Raw genomic sequence first — 19,629 nt, 5'->3', positions numbered from 1 at the left:
TGTTTTCTTGATGAGTATGGTTCCCACAGTGGTGTTTAATATTATCTTGCCAAATCGGGAGTCCACATAGCAGGGAACTAGATGAACTGTTGATACACCAACAAAGAAGATTTCTTTTTTTCAAAAACATGCAACATTTATTTCGTGAGACAATCGACTATGTTGAAACTCAATTTTTGTATTGCTCAGTTAGTACAATACTGATGTCACGATTTCACTGGAAGTAATAATGAAACTTCTTATCATCCTTGAGGATATCTCTAAGTGCCTGTTCAAGAATTCTCTGAAACTCGCTTGGAAACAGTGGTCGGTATCTGTGAAATCAAGCTCTTTATCAAGTATTCATTTTGCTTGGCTGCCTTGTTAGCTTTGATCACAGTTATGAAAGAGTCAGCTAATTTAAGGTAGTTTATGTTACATACACAATAACATTTATAAGTGTTCAATTGAAATGAAGTGAGATCACCCGGCATATGATCAGGGTCGCTAGATTTTGAATTTGTAGGATTTTCTTGCCTGTTAACTTTTTTTTATCCCACCTCCTTTATTTGATTCAAAAGACATAATTAACGTGATAACACAAAGGAAGCCAGCTTTTAATTCAGTGCAACAATACAACAAATACTTCCAAAGTCAGTTATTAACACATGGTCAGAACTTAATTAGGTTACCAGAGAAATGCTTGTGGACATAGCTGTTATGGTAGATAGATGCATTTGACATTTAAATACAAGAGGACACATTGCATTTATGACGATTACACTCAAAAGGAACTAAAAGATAGAACTAGAACACAAATTTCAATTGATAACAAAATTATTTAATTTGTATTTATTTGCTAAAGTACTGCCTTCACTTGGTGTGAGTGACATTTTGATTGATCGAAATTTCCTTACATATCGTTCATTGTGGTGTACTAGGCATGTCATTTGGAAAGAAAATGTAAAAAATTGTATGAACTATTTTTAAATTTGATATTTCATAGTGTTGATTAAAATTTCCAGGTCCTATCTACAGTTTTCGATGATAAAACAAGTGATACACAAAAGTTTCCATTGCCAATCTGGATTGCCATTTTCTTCAAGTTCAACAAACAGGGATCAATTTTTGGGGTATTTTCTGGTTTAAAAAAGGGGATCCATGCCTAACCCTGCATAATAAGTGGGTTTGCGAGTTATCAAGGGAGTGATGTATTATTATTTTTAGTAACAGTGGCCATGTTTGATGGTAAACTGACATAATTTGTATGAAATTAAAAGCCATTCATGTCAGATTTAGTTGGGGTTTTTTTTGCAAGTCATCACTGAAAGGGTTTTCTGTTATTAGTAATGACAACTATATCTGAAGGCAGATTGACATCAGTTCTATACAACTGAAAGCATTTTTTGCAAATCTGTTCCATACATTTTTCGTTAAATTCTGCTCATTGGCTTTTGAGAAATAGCTATTTAAAAAAAATTCTATTGATCATAACATTGTCTATTTCTGATGATTGACCATCATTTTTATAAAGTTAAAAATTGAAAGCCTGTTATGACGACACTTTCTGTCAAATTTGATCAAATTTTGTTTGGTATGAGAATAAATTATCTAACGGTTTTTCAAATTTTTAGTAATGCTTACCATAAATGACAATATCAACCTTACTGTCTGGTGACCTATATATTGAACAATAGGGAAATATGACTTATTTACAAAAATAAAATTATAGATTAGTACAACTAATAGAAAAAATGCTAACAGAACTTAAAATCTAGTCCTCAATAAATTCTTTTAATAACATTTTCAAGTTTAAAAAAAAAAAAGAAACAACATTCTGCTATCAAAGTGCTCACAGACAGATTGTTGTGCATGTGCAAGTAGAAGTGTTAAATAAATTAAATTACAAGGCAGAAACCTGTTAATGATCCAAATAAATACTTGTACCACAGACCAATTTATACCTACATTATTATGCATAAACAATGCATAAACAGCTTTCCATAACAAAGACCCAAAACTACCATCGTATATCTTATCAGTACATCTGTTTCTTTGTACTTTAAACTGGGTGGGCATGAAACATGAACTCAAGCCCAAAGTTCATAATTTAGATTAACTATGTCACTGATATTTAACAGTACAAGAGAGCATAAAAACGATGTGTCCCATAACATACTGTGCACCAAAAAATTAGTTAAAAAATTAATTTATCGAGTCCTAATAAATAGGGTGTCCCAACATATATGGTAAATACTGTATGCCAACAAAGTTCTGAAAGTTTTATGTGTGTGTGTGTTATTTGAATTTTTAACATAGCTGTAAAAAATTTTAAGTCATATCGCTATGATGTCTGCAGTGTGGCAGTTTACGGTGATGTCTAGCACTGGGATATCATACCGCAGACATGTAGCATGATGTCCCCCCAGTCACATTATCCTGACACCAGGCTGACCAGTCCTAACATTAACCTCTTAACGCTGAGTGCCAAGTGAGGCAGCTGTTAGTACCATTTTATAAGTCTTTTGGTTTGACTCAGCTGGAGATTGAACCCAGGGCCTCCCGCATCCAAGGCAGATGCTCTAACCACTAGGCCACTAGAGCGGTCCTGAAAGTTGTATCATTTGTACTTGATTTTAATTAAAGCTATGGACTGAAACTATTTGGAAAATAACGGTTTAGAATTATGCTCAGATTGTCTTAAAAATACATTATCTCAATCATGATAAAAGCCTGGACCTTGACACAAACTTGGATTTTGATATGGATTCAGGATAGATACAAAGCCTGGATCGTGATACAGAGTCTGGATCTTGACACAATACCTGGATTTTGATAAGGAGTCAGGATAGGTACATTGTCTGGATACAAATACAAATAGTGTGGATCTTTATAAAAAGCCTGGATCTTGATACAGTCTGAATGCAGATAAAGAGTCTGGATTTTCATACAAAGCCTTCTTACAGGTATGTACTGTTTACAACATGACTGATGTTTGCTTATTATGAAGAACATCAACCTCATTCACATTTAGCTTGGCAATAATTTGTAAAGCACATGGTTCGGGTGTTACATCATAATCGGTAAGGCACTAAATTTAAAATGATAGGTACAACTTTATTGCAACTGGTCTAGAACCCCAAGCTTACGTCAAACATCTTAAATCAGTACATAATAAGCTTCTGATAAAGACGTCTGCTATATAATAATGGTCATTCACCCATAAAGTCCATACTTCCATTAAAAAGGTCCTTAATATATATTTAAAAAAACAACATGAAAATTCTGATGTTTTTTTTAAATTATTTTTTTTTTAATGTTGGAAATGAAAATCAGAATAAATTAAAGAAAAACAACAAAAAGGTTGTGAGGATCTTCAGGTGAATTTTTACTACATCGAAACTTACCTTAAGTTTCCTTTTGTAAGCAGGCCTTAGCTAATAATAATGATATTAATTTTCATTTTAAATTTAGGCATTGCAAATGAAAGAACATTAGGCAAATTAAATGAGTTCCTTTTCACAAAATGAGTTTAAAGTGTCTGTTTTATTACATAATTTCCAGACATTATGAACTCTCTGGTCATAGCAAACTTTACATATCAATACTTTTATCCAATTTGACAGGTTGTGACATATAACAAAAGTACAATAAATGGCACATTATATGCCCACCCAATGTTTAAACATCCTCTAAGGAAAAACCAGAAACTTTTGTGCAGAAACCTTTTATTTGCTGTCACTCACAGTGACCTTACTTTTTGACCTTTGACCTCAAATCATTTAGGCTTCTTCTTTAATGTGCAACTCATCTAGTTTGGTTGAGGTATGTCAAGCAGAAATGCTTCTACTGTCATAACTTAAATTTTTGCATAGAAACCCTCTTAATTCTTTCTGCCACAATGACCTTGACTTTCTGATTTACAAATCAAAAGAGTTCTTCCCAACCTATTTAAAAGCCATCCAGAAAGTAGATAATGTGACTTTGACCTTGAACCTTTAGAGCCCAAAATCAACAGCTCTGTTTCTTACTAGAAGTACATCCCATTAAAAAATTCTGGTAACTGTCATGGCGGACAACCCTTTTTTGTGTTGCTTGGGAAGAGAAGATTTCATATATTACACTGGTCAACAGTGAAATCATTACTGACTTGAAAAGGCCCTAATCTGTAGTATTTTGGTGTGCCGAACACGAATATAACCGTGAAAAATTTGTATTGGCTCTCGTTTTGAAGATATTCATATACCTCATTTTCTATGTTTCACTGTGTAAATTTCTCCAGTAGGACTGCAGCAACATCCGGAATAATGATGTAACATTGCATAATACCATCATGCTCACATCATCCACAGTTGATTGCATCATTTTCTGATGCAATGCAATACTAATGCCATGCGGCTGCTGAAGTAAGTTGACGTCAGCAGTGTACTATACATGTGTAGGCCTATTATACTAATGCCAGGCGGCTGCTGAAGCTGACGTAAGCAGTGTACTATATAAAGCCCAATCAGATAGGTTCAGCATTTAAAATATTTTAGACGTTGTGCGAGACAGTTCAAGCTACTGTTACATAAAACTTATTATTTTATCCATTTACGTACAATAAAGAACAGTAATGCCTCGAAAGTGTGTTAATACCGCGGACAATTTTTGCTATATTTGTGGGGAAGTGACATTTGCCAACCAGAAGAAAAGTATCAATTCTCAAGTGAAGAAGGCATATCATCTTTACTTCGGATGCAAGGTTGGTGACCAAGACAAGCCTTGGGCTCCGCATATCTGCTGTGCTACATGTACAACACAGCTTTCACAGTGGTTGAATTGCAAAAGGTCATCAATGCCGTTTGCAGTCCCAATGGTGTGGAGAGAGCCAAGCAACCACCTAAATGACTGTTACTTCTGCTTGGTTCCTCCTCTTTCCGGCGGAATAACGAAGCGAAAGAAGTCGAGAATAGTCTACCCAAACATTCCGTCTGCATTGAGACCAGTTCCACATGGTGAGGGACTTCCTATTCCAGAACCTCCAGCAGAATATTCTCTTGATTCATCTGACGAAGACAAAGGTGAGTCGACCTGTTCTTCTCCTGGTCCATCAGCATGCAGTGATCCAGATTTTCACTGTGGTGCATCATCAACCCCACACAGAATAACACAGGAAGAACTAAATGACCTGATTCGTGATTTGGACTTATCAAAGAACAAGGCAGAATTGCTAGGATCAAGACTCCAACAATGGAATCTTCTAGAAGAAGATGTCACAATTACTGCATATCGAAAGCGCCACCAGCAATTGGAGCCTTTCTTCAGAAAGGAAAGTAATCTGATATTCTGTTCCGATATTGAGGGCCTCATGAATGCTTTAAAAATCACTCATGACCCACAAGAATGGAGATTATTTGTGGACTCTTCGAAACTGAGTCTCAAGGCTGTGCTTTTGCACAATGGAAACATTCTTCCATCTATTCCAGTAGCGTATGCTGTCCACATGAAAGAGACATACGATAACTTAAGGCAGCTACTGAATTCCATTGAGTATAACAAGTACAGCTGGCACCTCTGTGGTGATTTGAAGGTAGTTGCCCTTTTAATGGGACTGCAGCAAGGATATACAAAATACATGTGTTTCTTATGCGAGTGGGATAGCCGAGCAAGGGAAATGCACTACATGAGGAAGGAATGGACTCACAGGCAGAATGTAGCCATTGGAGAGAAGAATATCCAACACCCAGCTCTGGTTGAGGCTCAGAAAATCTTGCTACCACCCCTTCACATCAAACTAGGTTTGATGAAGAACTTCGTGAAAGCCATTGACCGGACTTTGCCAGCATTCCGATACCTGCATGAAAAATTCCCTCGACTCAGCGAAGCAAAGATTAAAGAGGGAGTTTTTGTGGGTCCTCAGATTCGAAAGCTTTTCAAAGATGACCGGTTCAACAACTTGCTGGAAGGTGACGCGAAACAAGCATGGAATGCTTTTCGCCTAGTTTCTACAAACTTCCTCGGAAATGTTAGGGCAGAAAACTATAAGGAACTAGTAGAAGACATGTTGATGAAGTATAAGAAACTTGGCTGCAATATGTCTCTAAAGATTCACTTCCTTCATTCCCATTTGGATTTCTTTCCTAGCAACTGTGGTATTGTTAGTGATGAACACGGCGAACGTTTTCATCAAGATATCGCAACAATGGAACAAAGATACCAGGGAAAATGGTCCACTACAATGCTGGCTGACTACTGCTGGACACTCCTCAGAGATGCTCCCGAACAGCTGTACAAGAGACAGGCGAAGAAATCTAAGATGTAGTCAATGACTTGATTTTTTATAGGTAGGCTATTACAGTTGACCTTTTACTATTGGAATGCATTTCGTTATGTAAACATTAATTTCTTGCAGATTACAAAAAAACTAGAGCCAATTTTGCAATTTGACTGTCATATTCGTGTTCAGCACATAAAAATTGATAAGAATTGACTAATTTTATTTCAGTAACATGACTTTTGTAAAAATTTGTTGTCCAGTGTTATTGATAACAACAATCTGATATTTTATCTACTCCAGACTAAGGTATTAGTAAAAATATAAAAATACACTGTCGCACAAGATTTGGTGTGCATTCTAAAATATTCCATTTTGTTAATGAATGTTTCATATTTAGAGGGAGTAATGATGCTTACTGCATTCAACACCAAAAGAAATTTTAATGGCTGATATGGCATCAGCTAATAAAGGAATAAGATTACACACATACAAATATAAAAAAATATATATATATAAATATATATATTTATAAAACTATTAAAAAGATTTGACTCTGTACACACTGCTACAGATAACAAATATAAAGGAAGATTTTGTATTGAAAATTCTGGAATATGGTATCATAATTATGTAACAGATTTTGGCCAGCCATACACACACACACGCACAAACAAACACACACACACACACACACACATGCACATACACCTTTCAGTGATGTTGACCTTTGACCTTTTCAATCCTACATCAATAGACTTCTTACCAGCAGTGGAATTTATCAACTAATGTTGGTGAGAAAAAATGGTCCATAAGTGAATATTTTGTGCAGAAACCATTGATATTCTTTCAGTTGCACTGAAATTAACCTTGGACCTTTAAGACATTAACCTTAGACCTTACTAACCCAAAATCAACAGGCTTCTTCTCTGCCCCACATGCAAGCCACCCACAAAGTTTAATTAAGGCATGTGAAACAGACCTAAATTATTGTTTGGTAATCATTTTCATTCTTTAGTCACAGTGGTCTAGATGTTTGACCCCGAAATTGATGAGATTCTTTGTTACTAATGTGTAAGCCATTCACAAAGTTTGGTAACTTTACATGGCACAGGTTCTTTTTTTCTTACATTCATAGTGACCTTGACTTTTTGACCATGAAATCAATATGTTTTTTCCTTATCATAAGCACAGGCCATCCACAAAGCTTGGTAACTGTAGATGATAAAAACTTGATTTATTGTTTGTTTCTTTCAATCAGAGTGACCATGACCACTGAAGCTTGTAAACTTGAAAGTGATAAGATTCATCCTTACCAAGCCAGTCATAAAACTTGGGAACTGTAGATAGTGGACAACTGGAGTTACTGTGTGGAAATAAATTTGTCACAGACAGATATAAAAAAAATGCTGACAACTTCATACCATAGTATATCATAGTACCTTATGGCAGGCACATAAAGCTTACTAGATAACATAACTAAATCCAGGTTGCACTTTTTACTACAGTTAGGAAATTTACACAGTGTTCCTTTGCATAAGTATTTCTTGGCAATATTTGTATTCCCATATTTAAGGATACTTACTTGGCTATAGGAAGAATATTTTTAAACAAATTAAATAGGAAAAACATAAAATGTTAGTGACAATTTCTAAATGCTATCAATGAATTCAGAAACAAATTTTTAAAATTATTTTCTAATTCACATGTCTCACCTGATCCTTGATATGTTTATTCTCCTTTTCTGTGAGTTCCAGTTTCCTGTTGCTTTCATCCAACTATAGGTGTGTACAAAGAAGAAAGAAAGAATTACAATTTTCATACCTTTTAATAAAACATATTCTAGTAATGACTATAATTTCATAGTTATCATTTACCTTGCCATCTGTATTAGTCTTTTTACAGTTGCCAGCCCTACTATGTCCAGATGGTCAACTGAACACTAAGACATCATCTACAAATTATCTTTGATATTTTCTCTGTACTATTACTTTCACGCATGGAGAAACATTAACCGACACACCTTAAGAAATAAAAGCAAAAATCTGTATTGTTAAGCTAAATAAAAAAGTATGTTTAGTCCTGGTTATCTTACAAATCCTAAGTTTTTGCTGCTGACCATATATTTTTCCAGAAAAAAATGAAAATTTTGAATTTTTTTTTAAATTTAGAAGAAAAAAATTAACAAGATATGTAACTAAAATTCAAACTGAATTCAAGATAAATGATGCTTTTTCTAGTTTATTTAATATTTTTTCTTAAAATTTTTTTTCTAGTTTATGCTTCACTTAAATCCATTCATACAAAAATAACAACCAAAACAATTTTGTACCAACAAACCAAGCTTGATGTTTTTTTTCAATGTAACCATAACCACATATATTTGTATTTTTTGGCCTTGTCTGTAAATGCCGACAAGAAAATTATTATATATTTTGTAGTGAGATAAGCATACTGTCAATAACACTATTTTACCAAGCAACCAAAACATCTGAATTCAGTGAAAAAACTTGCATGGTTAAAATGTTACACACACACACACATACTATCCAGCCATCCACCCACACTGAAGTCATCCCATTCAGTCACAGCCTGATATACCAAAGTTGTACTCCAACTCAGTGAACTGGTGAACTTTTGAAAATAACTTTGAAGAAATGTTCTAATTGGATGTTTTGGGTATCATTCTAACATTTCTCATTGCTGGCAGCAATTCATGTTATGTTCAGTTTAATAAATAACTTGCACTAGAATAAAATGATTATACCTATTTCACTTGTGTTAACATGGAGTAGCAAGCAAGCACATGCCACATTTTGTTAATGACCCCTAACCCAAAATTTTGCTGATCAGAATTTTTGGCTAAAATTTTATGTCACTAATATGAAGAAATCAAAACTGTGCTAACATGGAACAATGCTAAAATAATGGGATATAAAGTATTTCCTCTGTGAGTTACATTGTCAGACTGAATGAGGTCCTGGATATAGATATGTCTGTCAGGAAACGCTTCTCTGTCACTGGAAAACATTTTATTCATCATAAATAGAATTGCTATTACCTACATTGATAAATATACTAGCTTTGAAATATTCCTAATGTTCAAGTGTTGAAAGTATAAGCCTATGGTCCATTCTAAAACTGAAAATTTAGGGTGAAATTCCCCCATTATATTTGATAAAAAAGAAAATTTTCTGAATAAAGGAGGAATTTATGGAAGCAATACAAACTGAGCTTGAAAATATAATTCATGTTTTTTATGCATCAGGTTGATTTTTCAGTGCATCCTTTTATAACTTTGCCTGAATCCTGTAATAAAACATTTAACAATAGAATCTATATAAGAAAAACCTGCTTAATGACACCACCTTACTGTTTAGCGATATACTATTAAAACTAAAAGAAAATATAAAGAACCAACTGCACTCTTTAAAAGAGTGTTTAATGGACCTTTAATAAGACTGTATATCTTCAGTCCCACAATGACCTTAGAAGTGAAATTTAACTGTATATCTTCAGTCCCACAATGACCTTAGAAGTGAAATTTAACTGTATATCTTCAGTCCCACAATGACCTTAGAAGTGAAATTTAACTGTATATCTTCAGTCCCACAATGACCTTAGAAGTGAAATTTAACTGTATATCTTCAGTCCCACAATGACCTTAGAAGTGAAATTTAACTGTATATCTTCAGTCCCACAATGACCTTAGAAGTGAAATTTAACTGTATATCTTCAGTCCCACAATGACCTTAGAAGTGAAATTTAACTGTATATCTTCAGTCCCACAATAACCTTAGAAGTGAAATTTAACTGTATATCTTCAGTCCCACAATGACCTTAGAAGTGAAATTTAACTGTATATCTTCAGTCCCACAATGACCTTAGAAGTGAAATTTAACTGTATATATTCAGTCTCACAATGACCTTAGAAGTGAAATTTAACTGTATATCAAATTCCTCCTGGATGAGACTATTACAACCTCCTTTTTCACTCTGAGACTTGTAGGAAACCTAATTATATTTGTATAAATTATCAAATGATACAAGTGGCTTCAGTAACTTCAATTTTGGGCACTCCTGTACAAACTTTTTAGGCAGATTCCACCTGGATTTTAGGTGGATTCAGGCTGTATTTTGCCTATAAAAAAACAAAACAAATTTCAGATGGACTTTTGGCGGACTGGGAATATGGCTAAGGTAACAGACTGAATCCATCTAATAGTTAAGCATACTATTTCTCATATTCCTCCTAAAGGATAACTGTTAGATGGAAAAGTTCTGATAGTCCAGTTCATTTTCCTACTTTAAGACGAATTTTGGACTTACACTGATTTTAGCAGAAATGTTAGGCATAACTTTGAACTTGATCAAAAGAACTACATGCATTGAGGAATCTTTGGTGCAAGGTAGATTTTGAGCTTGATCTGATGTTTACTCAGAAAAATAAGTTTTTTTGCTTCCTATTAAAATATGCTCAACAAAAATCATACCCTAGTTAAATGTACTGAAATTTCAGTGAAATCACAGTGAACATTTTTTTACATTCACTCAAATGTCCTTTTTTCACTAAAATTATGGTATTTTAGGAGATTTTAACCCTTTACCTCATAGAGTGTATGGCTTTTTAGTCCATCGATACACATGTAGCAAAGTTGCCCAGTGCAGTGAGCTATAAATAGAACACCTGTTACCTATTTGGCTCCATACACATAAGCCTGCCTGTTAACTGTTAAGCAGTGGAGTGTATGTTACAGCAATTTTAACCATTTTACGTTTTTGGTACACATCTATTATGTAATGAAAAATATATAGTAAATTCCAACCGTTATAGCTGTGTAATTATTTTTCATGGAAGAATTTGTTTATGTGCTCAAATCTTGAGAGAACTCATTCACCATCAAGTCAGTGAAGCCGCATGACCAATCGTAGCTGCCACTTCTCATACTCGAAATTTACAAGTCATCTGAATTTGATAATTTATAAAAACTAATTGTTACCTACATCAATATCAGAGCCTTTACCCAAGTTAATGAAGTTTTCATAGTTGTGGAGAGTGGAGAATACGACCCAACTACTTTAAATAGAAAATTTCGACCAGAGCATAAACAGCGACCATGTGATCTGATGTAATGGTCATTCACAGCAATGAATGAAGTATGTAATCAATTTTGTTATTGAAATTTGACTGACTGTCCCAACATTTCTGAAAATATCAGTGAGAATTTGCGATTTAATTTTCACTGAGTTTGCCAAAAATTCTGAAAATATAGTGATATTTTGTCATTGTAATATCACTGACATTTAAATAAAAACTATCAATAAGATATAATCAAATTTATTTTCTGTTTCTTGTACAATCTGAATGATTTTCAGCAACATTTATATTTCCTGTTTCTCACCGCTATAATTTTATTGTTCATTTTGGGAACAATAACTTCTTTCCACATCTTTTCTTGTTATATTTTTGTTCAAATTTTTGTTGTTGTTATTGTTGTTGTTGTTGTTGATCTTGTATTTTTGTTTAACTTCAAGTGGATTTAACTGCCCTCAAACAAGATTGTTTTCTTGTTTTCCGTTTTAAAGCAGAATTTCGCTTTTCTCCTGACCTGAATGTGATTTTCCTCGATATGGACCCTCTCCAAAACTTTAAAAAAAATTAATAATACTCAATTTGGTCCCATTCTGCAATGAGCTTTCTAACAAGTATTTGTTTCATATATTATTTAACAGATGATTGCTGTAAAGAGCTTTCTGATTGGTCAAAAGTTTGTACTTGCCCAATGGATCATCGTGTAAAAGAAACTGATCAGAATGAGCATGCTTGCTAAACATGGTGATTCTAATTTTCGAGGAGGATATGAGTTTTTATAACCATCTGAAAAATGTGTGACACTGAGAATAGCTTGAATGCTATAAAGAGCTTGACAGTAGCGGCTAATGTGCTAATTATCACAAGGAATTGAACCAGGATAATTTAGAAGTTACTGGTATATAACTCCAAACTGATTAACTTCCAGAATTTTAGGCAGGAAAACGCATAGCTCACTGGTGGGAATTATTGATATTGTTGCCAGATACCCATATCTATCAAAGATAGTCATATCTTTGCAGAGTTTTCTTGGCCCACAAGTAGAATCATCCTTCAATATCGTGAGTGGTATTATTGTGTATATTATCAAAATATTCTAGTTGTGTTAGAATTCAGTGTAAAATAAGAATAATTATATCATGATAAACATTATATATCACAGCTGCTTATGAAACAAGGACTAATTTAAGAGACCACAACAGCATCATAGTTTGTACATTAATCAAAAATTAAGTCTGCACTGTACAACAGTGACATAGGACAGGCTCCTTGCATTTCTTCTTTTCATAATCAGTGTCTCAAATGGATGCTTTTCTGTAATCGTGCATCATTTTCAGTTGAATTTTTCAATGCAGGTTAATATTTGATATTTTATATATGTTTATGTGTTCACAGATCCCTGTGCATATATTCCAGGCCTGATACTTTGATTTTTAAAATGACTTAACTATTGAATGTCAAACCAGATTCTTCACATTATATATTGTACATAACAGATAGAAGGCCTCAAGGTAGATTAGTTCTGTATCTAATTGAGTTACCTTTGTCAAAAAAAGTCTTAATTATTTATACAATTGTTATTATTGTTATTAACCATATAATTACAACATCTGTATAATTTTGTTTCATGTACACTGAAATATCACCTTGGTTAATAAAGTCTTGTTTACTTCATATCCATTATTTATTTTGAACCTTTTGAAACTTCAGTAAAAAAAACTATATAATGATCAAAATTTTAGTGAAATCTTACCAAAGTTTTAGTAAACTCTCACAAAACTTTCAATGAAATCTTAGAGATCTCACTAAAAGTTAAGGGAAAGTTTTTGCCCAAATTTTTCTGAAACTTCAGAATTTCGGTGAAAGTTTTGGTCAGAATTTTGTTGAAATCTCACAAATATTTCAGTAAAGTTTTAGCGAGATCTCACCGAAATTTTGATGAAAGTTTTGGTCAAAATATTTGTGAAATCTCACCAGAATTTTGGTGAAAGTTAGGTCAGAATTATTGTGAAATCTTACCAAACTTTCAATGAAATTAAAAAGACTTAAATGATGCCATCATGGATTAGGTTTTGTGCGAGAAAGAAAAAAAACCCTTAATCTTATTTGATAATGTCTGTCAAAATAAAATTTATGATCCATTTTGAAAATTATTGTGAATATTCATCATTGATTCCCAGTGTCTAAGAATCATTAGACAGTTCAATAGAAATCTGAAGCAGATTTTTTACTGGATAATGTTTATGTAGACGTTTTAGGTAGCCTTTATTTAGGTGGAAACCTTAGGTGGATTTTTATTTCAGGTGGAAATTTCAGACGGATTTTTTTCTCAGGTAGAATTGTATTTCAGGCAGAAATCTTAGATGGATTTTTTTTTTTACTTAAGCAGAATCTTAGGACAACTACAAGTAATCTGCATATCCACCTAAAGTCCGCTTGAAATTCGTATAAGCTTTTTAAGTTTATGGTTAGGCAGAAAATGCTTAAGAAACCCATCTGAAATCTGCCTAAAGTCCAGCCTGGAAAATTTTGTACAGGATTTCTGGCGGATTTTATTTCAAGCAGAAATCTTATTATTCAAGCAGAATATTGGCAAAACTAATTTGCATATTTCGCCTAAAATTTGCATATTTCACCTAAAATTTCGCCCTGAATCTGCCTAATTCCGCTTGAAATTCACTTAAGCTTCCTTAATATGAGTAATTATAGTTTAATAATAATAATACTAATGAGGACTTTGTATATCGCCTAATCTTCAGAAGCTCTAAGCACTTTACAACATTACACAACACCTATAACATAAAAAAACATATATAATGATATTATTACAAAAAAACAAACACAATGAAATTAAAAAAACATAAAAAACATGTTGAAAATATTTAGGGTAGGGAACATTATTAGGTCTTTAAGTTTGTTCCTGCAGTCGAAATAAGTGAGTTTTAAGAGCACCCTTGAATGGGAACACTGTGTCTTTGTGTCTAAGTTCAGTGGGCAATTCATTCCACGTTGCTGGGCCCTGGTATGCAAAAGAACATTGTCCATATGACTTCGTTTTTGTAGTGGGAATAATGAGTATACGATTGTCAGAAGAGGAGTGTAAGTATCTTGCTGGTGTGTTCACATGGGTGAGGTCGGATAGGTATGTTGGACTGAAGTCTGTCAGTGAAATGTAGCACAGAGAACAAGTTTTGTGTTTGATTCTGGATCAAATGGATAGCCAGTGTAGGGTACAGAGCAGCAGGGAGGTGTGCTCTGATCGTGGTACTCTAACTATGACCGAGCAGCTGTGTTTTGAACTTTTTGAAGTTTCTGGAGTAGATATTGAGATGAACCAGACAGAATTGAGTTACAATAGTCCAGTCTTGAAAGTACTAATGAACATACGAGTGTTTTAGTGGCATCAACTGAAAGATATTTGTGAATGGAGCTGATGTGTCTCAGCTCAAGATATGCAGCCTTGCATATGTTCATGACATGTTGGTGCAATGTGAGAGTACTGTCCAGAGTAACACCTAGGTTTCATATTGATTGTGTGAATTTAATGTTGGTGTTGCTGATATTTATTGTTTGAGGTAAAGGATGTGAATGAGAAAGTCTGTATTGTGATCAGAATGGCTTCAGTTTTATCATCATTCATCTGCAGCTTGTTACATGTCATCCATGATTTCACATCAGAAATGCATCTCTCTACGCCTTGGATGGTAGCATCAACTTCAGTTGGGTGGTTAGATTTGCATATTTGGGTGTCGTCAGCGTACAATTGGTGAGACACTGGATGATGATCTATGACACTTGAGAGTGGCAGAGTGTATATAATGAAGAGAACAGGTCCAAGAACAGACCCCTGTGGAACACCACAACATAGAATAACTGGGCTGGAGTGTATTCCATTTGCATACACAATTTGTGTCCTGTTGACCAAGTAGGACTTGAACCACAGTAAGGCTTTATCATGAATGCCAAATACATGCTGGAGATGGTGAATTAATGTATCATGGTCTATTTTGTCAAATGCTGCAGACAAATCAAGGAGGGTGAGGACTGTAATCTTTCTGCTATCCAAAGCAGAGAGAACTATTTTAGAAGAGTAGTTTCAGTACTGTGGCAAGGGTGATATGCAGATTGTATATGGCTAAAAAGACTGTTTGAATTCAGATGAGATACAAGCTGGGATAGAACAACCTTTTCTAAGATTTTTTATATGAATGGGAGATTGGAAACTGGGTGGTAGTTCTTTAAATCACTATGGTCATGTGTTGGTTTCTTCAGCAGAGGTTTTACAGTGGCAGTTTTGAAAAATGATGGGAATTCGCCCGGATGAGAGAGAGGTATTAATAACATCAGTTAGTGAAGGCAATACTGGATTTAAGCACTCAAGCACCAGTGATGTTGGAATTGGATCAAGTTCACATCACTTTGGTGCACTCTTCATTACGACTGTACATACTAAAATCCATAGAGACAGGTTCAAATGCTGCTAATGGTTGCCACTGAAATTCTGTATCCCAACTGTATGGTGACGACGAGTCAATTGAAATTGTGTTGTCAAGCTTATCTCTAATGATTTGTACTTTGTCATGGAAGAAATCTGCAAACAGGTCCAGAAGGTCAACTAGAGAGAAAGTAGTTGGAAGTGGTGTACATTTGTTCCTTGACATTGGCTTGTTTAGACAGAAATCGCTTAAGAAACCCATCTGAAATCCGCTTTAAGTCTGCCTACAATTTTGTATGGGCTGTTTATCATCCCATGTGCAAATAAACCAGTCTGACTTTTTATTTTTTGTTTTTCTGCCCTTAGAGAGCATGACAAGGGTCACAACTCTGTTTACCTTGGACTTCCAGGAAAGCATGTCTGTCTCAGGGTTGATTTCTCTGCTCCCTGAATCTGATTCTCTCACCTGCGAGGAAAATGTAAAACTCGTCAATATTACTTGACATTTCAACCAAACATTCTGGAAAACCATGGAAATTACATTTGTGATAAAATGTTATTGAGTATTAAATAAATATTCACACAAGGTCGGTAGTATAGATCTCCACAAAGGAGATAATGTTAAATTGTGAAATGGCCATTTCTTTTTATACCAGATGTAAGAAAACACAATAGATACATGTCAGTGCAACACACATAGCCTCACATACGTGAAGCAAATGAAGGTCAAAGTTCCAACTCAAACATAATTCCATTTAATTTTGCTGGAAAATTATGAAAATTCAAGCAGAAATAAAAACTATAATATATAATGACTGGAAAAGATGGAGGCTGAGATCACTGTATCCACAGGAACCTGACTGTTCTTGCCTAAAAAGTGAAAATTAATTAAGAAAAGATGAAGTAACTATATCTATACCAAAACACACAGATACGGTTATTAGTATATATTTATAGGACAGATACGGGTATTCCATTTTTTTCATAACTTTTTGTCATTTTGTATGCATAATGTATTAAACTCTTATGTTGTATCGGTAAACTATTTTATATAGAATTTTAAGCTTCTAATGCCAGATACTACAAGTGGTTTAGAACTATCACTCAACACAGACAAGTACATTATTAGTAGGCATTTCAAAATATTATTGTCATAGCTTCAGCCTATCTCAAACAAAGTTTCAGCTTTTGAGGAATGTAAAATGCCAGGACCAATAAAATTGCCTGTTGTCTTGTGTTTGCTGATATAAATAAAAAACATTCTATTGCTGTTGAAACTTGCCGACTTCTTTGAGTGTGTGTGTGATTTGGATTTTTAATGTAGCTTTAACAATTTTTCATTCATATCACTATGATGTCTGCAGTGTAACAGTTTATAGCGATGTCTAGCACTGAGGCATCATGCCACAGACATGTAGCATGATGTCCCACCCAGTCACATTATCCTGACACCAGGTCGACCAATCCTAACACTAACCTCTTAATGCTAAGCACCAAGTGAGGCAACTGTTAGCACCATTTCTGCAAGTCTTTGTATGACTTGGCCAGGGATCAAACCCACGAACCCCCGCATCCGAGGTGGACACTCTAACCATTAGGCCAACGGAGCTGTCCTGACTTCTTTGAATTAATTTTTGTTATGTCCATCACCTCTCTTTCTCTTATTTATGATGAATAATGCTATCTACAATAACTCTGCTAAAAATGATAGCGTTGAATCTTCCCAATGATACTTTTAATAGTTAATCAGCGACGATTTACACCCTCAAAGTTATTTAACTGGTGTTTTTACTGCTGAACAACCAATTAAAAAACTTCAACTTTTGGTGAATTTTTTGCTTGATTAATCTTTACTTTCCAATAGTTGTCTAAGTCATTATTTTATTTGAAACGAAGTCGCAAAGTCGCAGTACAGGTTTAGTTTCATACATAATGGTACAGATGGGATTACTCAGGCATGATACTGTTAACCCTATATATGTTGAGTCAAACTGCAAACAACAAAAAAAGATCCTGATGTGCTGTAGCATAATGTGCCTGCAGATCAGGGTCTACGTTATTTGTTCTACCAATTGCTTCTATCAAACTGCACAGACCCAAACCTGCTGGCACATTATGCATTGACAGATCTGGATAAGTGCAGTTTACAGTACTAAATCTGTTCTGTTGGTTCAAGTCAAGTTCAAAATCAAGATTACTGGGCGAATACAACAATTACGGAGCAAATATGAATATTTCTTTTTATACCAGATGTTAGAGAAATAAAATACACATAGCCTCACCATGTGAAACAAATGAAGGTCACCTATGTGAAACAAATGAAGGTCAAAGTTCAAGATTACTGAGCAATAATGAAAATTAATGACGAGTCAGTCTGGAACCTGTTAACCAAAGATTTTCCACAATGTGCTTGTTTTGTCAGGTAAGGGGTTTAAAATGATTTGATTTTAAAGCTGTGAATTTATGATTACAGCCAGTATTGTTTCAGAAGAACATTTTGCAGTCATTCAAAGTATTTTCTCCATCTGACAGGGATTTCCAGAGTCTATGTATGTATGTATGTATGTATGTATGTATGTATGTATGTATGTATGTATGTATGGTATGTATGTATGTATGTATGTATGTATGTATGTATGCATGCATGCATGTATGTCTGTCTGTATAAATGCAAATTTATGATAAGAATGCAATACCCACCTGAAGCTGCCTTTCAATTTGTATAATCTTCTCACGAAGAGACTGACCAGGTGAAACCTGACCAGTCCCTCTTCCACTGTCAGCAACAGTTTCTGTTGACAAAGCAGAAGCCCGGGATGCCATGATGTGAGAATTGCCTCCCTTCTGACCCCTGCCTGGCTGTAACAATACCTCTCGATCAGTGTCAGTATAGCCACTGTCCAACACAAAGCCATTGGGCATGAAATGGGGATCTCCGAAATTGTCCATGGATCTAATTAGACCCCTATGGGGCACCATATGAGGTAGATGGGGAGCTTCTGCACCCACAGAGCTCCCAACATAATCATGTACCAGAGTCTGCCCTTGCCCTGACTGATACGGGCTTACAGGGCTGGAATCGTTATCATTCCGTGTAAAAACCTGGCTATCAGTTTCCGACATTAGGTTAACTCCTAGCTCAAGTTCCTCCTCTAAGTTGCGATGGGACTTCGTTGGCTTAGCAGCGTATAAGCTTGTAGCTTTGCCAACATTTATCCATTTTTTGCCTCCTCTGCTGTTCATGGCCTCTGACCTTTGGCCATGTACCTCTGGTTGGTGAGATTCCATGTCTCGCCAATGTGAGTCATCCCTCTGACCCCTGTTTCTTGAAATTGGATTTCTCTCTGGTGCAGTGGTTATATCTGTCCTGCCGGACTGGGCACCAACAGTCCTGGTCTGGAAATTTAAAATGATAGAATAGCTACTAACAATTGAGGCACCACATGGGGACTACTCATTATAAAATGCCTTAAACAGAAAAACTTGTATTTTACAAACAAATTTAGGAGAAGATGGTCATTCAGGAGCCATAAATCTGCTAAAAGTTGGTGTGCAATGCTTGAAGAACAACGCCTTCAAAGTCTCATCAAGGGCCATAACTCTGTCCAAAAAGGAGCAAACAAGACACAAAGGTATGCAGTATAATATTCACTTCAAAACGGCAAAAGAATATCTTGAATTGTTCTTGATCTATTCTAGTTATAAGCTTACATCCCATGTAAAGATATGAAGTTGATTGACAAGGGCCACAACTCTGCACAAAATGGTGCAGACAAGACAACATGTACATCTAGGTTTAAGAAATAATGTTCTTAACTTCGGTCTCAATATCCTGAATATTTCTCAAGTAAGTTTTTATATTAAGAC

The 19,629-nt window shown here is 34.8% G+C and overlaps 1 protein-coding gene across 2 annotated transcripts in view; it reads right to left on the bottom strand.

Annotated features, from left to right (window-relative positions):
* Positions 1-19,629, bottom strand: part of LOC149795109 (uncharacterized) — a 281,949-nt gene that overhangs the window by 45,359 nt on the left and 216,961 nt on the right. For both annotated transcript variants that reach the window (XM_089964814.1, XM_089964815.1), the window contains exons 25-27: positions 18,463-19,158; positions 16,160-16,228; positions 7,951-8,013 (exon numbers count right to left, since the gene is read on the bottom strand). In XM_089964814.1, the coding sequence (XP_089820940.1) occupies positions 7,951-8,013; positions 16,160-16,228; positions 18,463-19,158 (828 nt within the window). The remainder of the gene's footprint in view (positions 1-7,950; positions 8,014-16,159; positions 16,229-18,462; positions 19,159-19,629) is intronic.

This window comes from Sinohyriopsis cumingii, chromosome 7 (genome assembly GCF_028554795.1).
Source record: "Sinohyriopsis cumingii isolate HCF-2022 chromosome 7, ASM2855479v2, whole genome shotgun sequence".
NCBI classification, from domain to species: Eukaryota; Metazoa; Mollusca; class Bivalvia; order Unionida; family Unionidae; genus Sinohyriopsis; species Sinohyriopsis cumingii.
This window is presented reverse-complemented; position numbering and strand designations above follow the sequence as displayed.